Source organism: Idiotropiscis lumnitzeri, chromosome 9, assembly GCF_059441095.1.
Source record: "Idiotropiscis lumnitzeri isolate Australia: NSW breed Sydney's pygmy pipehorse chromosome 9, RoL_Ilum_1.0, whole genome shotgun sequence".
Classification (NCBI taxonomy): domain Eukaryota; kingdom Metazoa; phylum Chordata; class Actinopteri; order Syngnathiformes; family Syngnathidae; genus Idiotropiscis; species Idiotropiscis lumnitzeri.
The window spans coordinates 22,385,283-22,393,367 of record NC_142399.1 but is presented as its reverse complement, the minus strand read 5'-3'; the positions used below and the strand labels follow the sequence as shown (position 1 = coordinate 22,393,367).

Genomic DNA, 8,085 nt, shown 5'->3' with positions numbered 1-8,085 from the left:
TCCATCTTTGTGACAAAGATAATCCTGACATCTTAAAACCTTTATTTGCACGCCGGTAAGATGTCAAAGTTTGGCTGGCTTTTAACTTTTAAGAACAAAACTGAAGTCATGGTGTTTAGTTTCAGCATTGTAGATGTGATCTGGGCCCCATTCTACCTTTTGTGAAGCTAACAGCTACCAATCTGGAGGTGATAATTTACTCTGACTGAAAAATGAACGAGCAGATAAATGCTGTGGTGGGAAAGAGCTTTTTTTTCCAATTTAGGAGATTGTCCAAGGTCAAACATCATCATCAATCATGTTCTGTTTTTGAAACATTTTTTCTGGTTTTATGACAGCCCCCGACTTTTGTAATGCCTTGTATGTCGACATTAGTCAGGCCTCCATCTCGCGGTTGTAGTTAGTCCACACTGCTGCTCGTTTGATAACCAGCTTGAGTCACTAAGATAACTGCCAGCCTCCCATCGATGGCCTCCTGTGCTTTTAGGATTGAGTTTGAAATTTTTTGTTTTTCAGTGCCTAAACGGCTTTCTTTCTCTCCGAACTGTTGGAACCCTATGCTCCTTTAAGATGAGTAGTGATAGACCGATTTATATATTTATCTGAATTATTGTTGTATTGCACTGGAGAGGGGAGCTCTCTAATCTCATTGCACACTTGAGTACAATGACAATAATGGGATTTCTGATTCTGATTCTGATTAGCATTTTTCAGGGCCAATGCCGATTTTTAGTAGTCACGGAGGCCGCTAACCGATATTTGAAGCTGATATTCATTTGTTAAAAAATGGTTAAAATGGTGTCAACATACGGCTGGGCGATATGACCTCAAATCAATATCGCGAGAAATTGGGCAATTTTACCTCGATAACGATAAATGCACGATAAATTTCCCCCATGGACTAAAATCAAAATAAATGCAGGAAATGCATATTGACTGTTTTGTTTTTATTGACAAACTGGTACACATTACTTTCAATGAAAAATAAAAGTACAAAAATCATTTGTATAAACATTCCAAATAGCTTGCTTTGCATGACTTGAACAATGTCACAAAGAAAAAGGGTACCTCTTGCAAAATCTTTTTCTGCAAATAGATTGCGCCAAGATTCTCTCATGTTGTAAATAATGGCAAATAAAAAAAATGCTAAAGAAAATGTCAATGCAAGACAAATAAACAAGTGTGCATGTGCCCTCTCGAGTACTCTGGTGCGCGGTCGCCACTTGTCGTCTATGTAATGCACAGTCAGGCTCAATCAGGGATCCATGTTGCGACCCGACCACAAGTCGGATGTACATGTAAAATGCTTGACATGTCTAAGCTCCCGGCCCGATGTAGTCCATCTCGGAAAATACGGCTTTCATGAAGCATTTAAATCCTGTGCGCGCCACTGTAACTAGAGGAGCTTTATCTTTAGCTCTGTGCTAGGCTATCGCGTCCACCTCTGAGACGTTCTCTCGTATGGTGTCGCCTCCATTAATGGGCTGTTGTCACTTGTCCAACCTTGCTTCTTACTTTGAACTTTCAGCACAGCATGGTTGTGTTGTGGGTGGTGAAAAAGCTTCTGGATTTGAATCGCCAGCTACGACAGAGAGGTCTGTTTTCTTTCTTGATCAGACTGATGGAGTCACGTGACTAGAGGCGCTGTATCAGCCCCGATAATTGGCCCAGCCGATAATCGGTCTATCACTACTACAAAGCTGTGTAACAAGCTGCCCCTGAAAGTGTGTAAATCATTCCTAAAGACATACCTTTGTTCATTAGCTTTTAAAACAGCTTGAGTGACTGCTCATGTGACACCCTGTATTATGCTTTAATGTGTTTAATCTTTTTAACTCGAACAGCACTTCTGGTTCAACTTTAATGTTTTGAATGCAAAATAAATAAAATAGTACTGTATGTTTTTTATTTCATTCACTATTTGATTCCCCAAGACGTACCAGTACGTCTTTGAAAAGCATTGGCTCCGCCTACCCAAGTCATTTAAGTACGTCTTTGTGGTTTTTTCGCGTTGTAGTATGCAGAAGGGTCTGACACAACTTCTGATTGAGAATCAGCCTTGTCTGCATTGTAAATCATGTAAAAATAGACCAGGAGATGGTAGTGGTGTAAGAGATCCGCCAGAATCACGCTGCAGAAGATTGTAGTTGGGTCGGGGAGCAGTGTTGGGGGAGCGCAAGAGAAGAGTAAGGAAACTGGAGACTATCAGACGTCGCAATAGCAATGGACAATAAAAACAATTTACCCCCGAGGAATGCTTTTGGGGTAAAAAATAAATTAAAAAGAGAGAGAGAGAAAGAGAGAGGTGGAAATAAAGGCAACAGTAAAAGCTAAATGTATGATAACTGTACACGTTTCTATAAATTACTTATTGAGAATTCAGCAGCCAAAGAGCTCCTCACATTGTTGGTGCAAAGAAAGGTTGAAGAAAAGTATTCATACTGCAGCAATAATATATCTCATATTTGAAATTGTTTATATTTCTGTAATTAACATCTCAAAGTGATTTCTGTAATTAACATCTCAAAGTGATGGGGATGCCAGCTAAAAGACATCACTTTCACTGCGAGCACTGAACCACTGAACAGCGGACTTCCTTCAGCTGTTTATTAACAATGAGCTGCTCCAACACATCCTGGATGGCACAGACCACTTTGCAGACAATTATTTTGAGGCAAAATCCAGCGGTCTGGCCACACGCAAAAAAGGTGTAATTTTTATGGGGGGGAAGCGGGGCTGTACACACACACACACACACACACACACACACACACACACACACCCACCCCCCATGCACACACACCCGCACGCACACACACACAAACACACCCCCACGCTGTCACGCAAGTACTTTGGTACATAGTTCATTTCAGCAGTTCAATAATTTGTTATTTTGTTATTAAAAACACTTTTTGTCATGCTGTTTTTCTTATTTTATAGAATGAAAGCATTATTTAGATGTTCGAGCTGTCACAAAAGAAAAAGTTGCAGTGTAAAAGCCACGGTTGTGCTAGAATTTTTTTTTTTTGATAAAACGCTCTTTTTCTCCGTTTTTTTTGTCTGGAATGCGCATTTTGACCAAATTTAGGTATTTTCTAACGACGGCAGCGAAAAAACTGAAAATATATATAAATATACTTTTTTTCTGATGAAATATGAGAGTCTAATATTTGTTTTGGTACGTGCCATGTTTTTATAGAATTAGAACAGAATATTTTGTGGACCTTGCAAAATCTGTCAAAATCCAGAAAAACGCTGGGATTGAGGGGAGTAGCTCCGATGAAACTGGCTGGGATTTAACGAGTTAACATAAGGATACTAACTATTTTGTCCATGTGTGTATGTATGTGTGCATGTTTGCATGTATAAATGTAAGCATGTACCATCCATGCAGGTGAGGAGCTGGGCTACAATCCTCCTTTCCATGTCTTTGGATGCCATTTCTCTCTTCGGTGTTATAGAATCAATCTCATCAATAAATAGAATACATGGAGCGGAGCGCTGCAAAAGAAAGTAGGTTAAGACAATAATTTAGACATTTGGTTAACTGTGATCTGTAAAATAAACTTTAAATAAAGGAGCACAACCACAGCAACGTCAAACAGCTCCCTGAGCTTCTGTTCAGACTCTCCAGATACTCCAGACACTAATTCTGGAGCAGACACCTTCAGCAAGGGCAGGTCCAGCTCCTGAAATCGACATATACATTGTCAGCCCTAACTTCAATAATTTTCAGGATTTTAACTTAATGCTTTCTTGCTTTATTGCAACATGAAAACAAAACAAACATGTTTCTAGCTGTTTAATATTTGACTTGGTTTACAAACATTCTGGATCAAATACCTTTTCAAATATTTTAGGTTGTTGTTTTGAAAGACATAAAGGGCTTAAAAGCATGTGAAATACGCGCTAATTTGAATAATGGGTGGATCCGTTAAAATATCTCACCTAGCTCTTTGTTGCAAAATGAAAACTGCAGTTGCAACGCACATGTTCTATCGCCCCCTATTTTAACTCTGCATTACAAAAACAAAACCATCACTCTGACATGACATAGCCAGGGTTTGACTTAACACCCAACAAAAACGTGGCTGAATTTCAGCATGGCTAGTAACAACTCCACCCCTCTAAATTTTGTGAATATGTAAATCTTCGTAATTTACATTCCCTTGATAGTCCTTACCAGTAATTTTGTGTATATATGAACAATTTAGGTTGAGAAAATTTGTTCATGTAATTTGTGCATACACAGTTGAAATGTGTAGCTCCAGATGCAGAGTATCTGACAGTAAGAAGATCTAACCCTAAGGAATAACAGGTGCACAGTTTTGTGAGTTCGTTCGGCAGTGTGTGCCAATAGCCTGTTAGTAGTATCATTCAAACAGTGCTCCCTTCCCGATTTCTGTGTTTTTTGTGTATTTATAACTCACAAAGATTTAATTTCATCAAACCAATTTTAATATCACGCTGAAACAACAAATGGCTCTATAAAATGCAGTTCCTAGAAGATTTTTTTTGCCAAGGGTGGAAAACATCACAATCCTATCTGGCCCAAAAGTAATTCCTCCCCTTTGTTCAAATCACTAACTATCACTCACCACAGCTTTGGGAAACCTGATTTAAATTTCACAGGCAACACTCTACCTCCACCTGTGTTGAATCTCGAAATCACTTTATAGAATCTGTTAAATAAAGTGAAGCAGGCTACAAAATCTCAACAACAAACGCATCATGCCACGATCCAAAGAAATTCCAGAAAAAATAAAACACTGAAAAAAAAGTGATTGAAACCTATCAGTCTGTCAAAGTTCACAAAACTATTTCCAAGGCTGTGGGGCTCCAGCAAACCACTGTCAGAGCCATTTTTCAAAAATGGAGAAAACTATGAACAGTAGCAACAGCCCGTTACATCTGGCGTAAAAATGGCACAGAATCTGATAAAAAGAACATGATGCCAACAGTATAGCATGGTGGTCGGAGTGTAATGGTCTGGGGCTGCTTTGCTCCCTCAGGACCAGGACAACTTGCTGTGATTGTTGGAAAAATTAATTCTTTTGTTTACAATACAATACAAATGTATTTATATAGCGCATTTTACAACAGCTGGCCCTGTAACAAAACATCTTTACATATGGTGTAACCAGAAGATCCTGATGGAGAATGTTCGGCCATCCGTTTGTGCCCTCAAACTTAAGCACTCTCGATTTATTTGTTTATTGAACATATTAACATATTACAAGATAAAACCAAGATTGAAAGAGAAAAGAAAGGGAAAGAATATTATCAGTAGATGTCATAGTTCAATTTGGTTTCCATGTTCAAAGGACGTAGGAAGAAGTACAACACTTATCTAGTCCTACCCCTTAAATTACTTATTAAATAACTATATAGTTACACTGGTAGATAAATTATATCCAAAGAATTAAGCCATAATAAAAATATACTACTGTACCAGGTTCATATGATAACTAAATGTGTGTCTAAATGTTCATATTTATACTTTATTTATATAATTTTGGAGCACTATATTTTAAAATCTTCTTTTGAACAGCACAAGTGATTAATTTTCTATTTCTGATTTCCAGTCTAATTTCACATCAATAACAACGTCAAGAAATTTAATTCCACTTATTCTTTTTATTCCCATAGAATCGACAATAATCTTGTTTAAATTGACTGTTACCAAAGATTATGAACTTTGTCTTATTCAGGTTCAAGAACAATTTATTTGCATCAAACCACATTTTAACACATTTAATTCATTTTTCACAGTAATCAGAAGCTGCTTGAGATTTTCTCCAGAGCAATATAATGTTGTATCGTCAGCAAATAGAATTTTTTAAATGCTTTAGAGCAACAGCAGATATCATTAATATATGGTATAAATAATTTGGGACCAAGCACAGACCCTTGGAAAACTCCGTGAGTTATTTTCAACAGGTTCGAGTTTACGTTGTTTAATTATACATACTAATTTCTATCATCTAGGTAACTTTTTATCCATTTATATGCCAAACCTCTTATAGCATATTTCTCAAATTTATCCATTAATATATTATGATCTATGGTGCTAAAAGCTTTTTTTAGGTCAATGAAAATCCAGGGAGTAAATTTTTTTTTATCTATATTAGTAGCAATAGCTTCGACAAGTTCCTTTACTGCCATTGAGGTGGACCTTTTTTCTCTGAATCCGTATTGATTCTCACTTAAAAGATTATGCTCTTTGATAAAATTGCCAAGTCTGCTTGAGAAAAAAAATTCAATAATTTTTATAGAACCGTGGCAACAATGATATTGGTCTGTAATTTGTGAGTTGATGTTTATCTCCACTTTTATATATATCAAAATAAATTTTTCTGTTTTCATTTTTGATGGGAAAATACCAGTCTTGCAGGACAGGTTACAAATGTATGCGAATGGTTGCACTATTTGTTCTATTATGTTTTTTATTAAAATCATATAAATGTTAAAAGCGTCAGTAGATTTTTTGTTTTATTGTTTTTACAATATTTAATATTTATACATCATTTACAGCGCTAGGAAACATAGTATGGAAATTATTCTTGACATAATTATTTATCTGGAATTTCTTTTGCTAATTTACTACCGACTTGAATAAAATAATTGAATTCATTGGTGATATGTTATTTTATCAATAACTATTTTTATCCACTATAAAGTATTGAGGAAACAATTTTTTTAGAGTTATTATTTACTATACAATTTAATATTCTTCATGTTTCCTGTGTGTTACTCCTATTCTGTTCTAATAGTGCGCGGTAATATTCCCTCTTATTTATCCTTCTAATATGTATATATAGTTTATTTTTATATTTCCTGTAATTTAATTCAGAATCACAATTTTTTTTTAAATGTTTATATAGCAGGTTTTTCTTTTTACATGTCTTTTCAATCCCCGGTGTCATCCATGGTTTTCCATTTGGACCTTGACTCTTTCTAGACACAGTTCTTAATGGACAATGTTTGTCATATAGTGAGATTATAGTTGACAGAAATGATTGATATGCCAGATTTGGGTCTTCAAGAGAATAAACCTCAGACAAATTTTGTTTGAGTGTTGATTTCTTGTTCTTAATTCTGATATATAGATTTGTTTACCTTTGTTATCAATATAATTTTGGATAATTGCAAAGACAGGCAAATGATTACTAATATCATTTATGAGAAGTCCACTTACTATTTTATGATCAATTTGATTTGTAAATATATTATCTATTAAAGTGGCTAGAGCTGTCGTTATTCTACTAAGTTTCATAATTACAGGAAAAAGACAATTGCTATGCATTATATTAATAATAAATCTTCCGGTTCCGCCGCCGGGCGAGAGGCTGCCTATTACAGTAGCTGCGGCTCACTATTTGAGCCTTTTTCGTGTGTTTTTCCTTTTACCCTGTTTTATTTATTTCACCTCATCGCAGCAATGGACATCCAACTTGGGGTGGTTTTATTGCTGCTGGGACCTGTTTTTTGCGCGACCGGGTCCGGAGACATAACTGTGAGCTACAGATCGATCGTGTACACAAGAGAGCTAACCCCACGGCGACTCCTGGAGCGAGACCCGATATCCCCCGCGAGCTGAGGAAGAAGATAAGGGGATGTTGTGCGGGGGCTAAAGGCCAGGCAAGGAGGAGACCATACCACCCCATCCTCCCATCCGTTATTATGGGGAATGTTAGATCCCTTCCCAATAAAATGGACGAGTTAATGGACGAGAGAACAGCGTTAACCCGACACGAGCGGAATTTCCGTGAGGCTAGCTAGCTGATGTTCACGGATTCGTGGCTAACAGAGCTAACGCCGGACGCCGTCGTGAAATTGGACGGCTTCCAAATCCTGTGTGCGGACAGGACACTGGAGAGCGTTAAGAGGAGAGGAGGAGGACTGACTGTGTTTGTTAATGATAGATGATGTAACCCTGGGCACGTCACTATTAAGGAGCAACTTTGCAGTTGGGACATTAAACTGCTAGCTGTTAGCATGCGTCCGGATTAAATCCCGCCAGAGTTCAGTCATGTGATCGCGGTGGCGGTGTACGTACCCCCCTCTGCTAACAGTGAGACAGCC

At 37.3% G+C, this 8,085-nt stretch overlaps 1 protein-coding gene across 3 annotated transcripts in view; it reads right to left on the bottom strand.

Annotated features, from left to right (window-relative positions):
• The window catches only part of nvl (nuclear VCP like), a 127,280-nt gene that overhangs the window by 58,719 nt on the left and 60,476 nt on the right, over nt 1-8,085 (bottom strand). For 2 of the 3 annotated variants that reach the window (XM_088304115.1, XM_088304113.1), the window contains 2 exons: nt 3,588-3,689; nt 3,384-3,501 (listed from right to left, as the gene is read on the bottom strand). In XM_088304115.1, coding sequence (XP_088160241.1) covers nt 3,384-3,501; nt 3,588-3,689 — 220 coding nt within the window. The remainder of the gene's footprint in view (nt 1-3,383; nt 3,502-3,587; nt 3,690-8,085) is intronic. The other variant, XM_088304114.1, reaches the window with a different exon arrangement.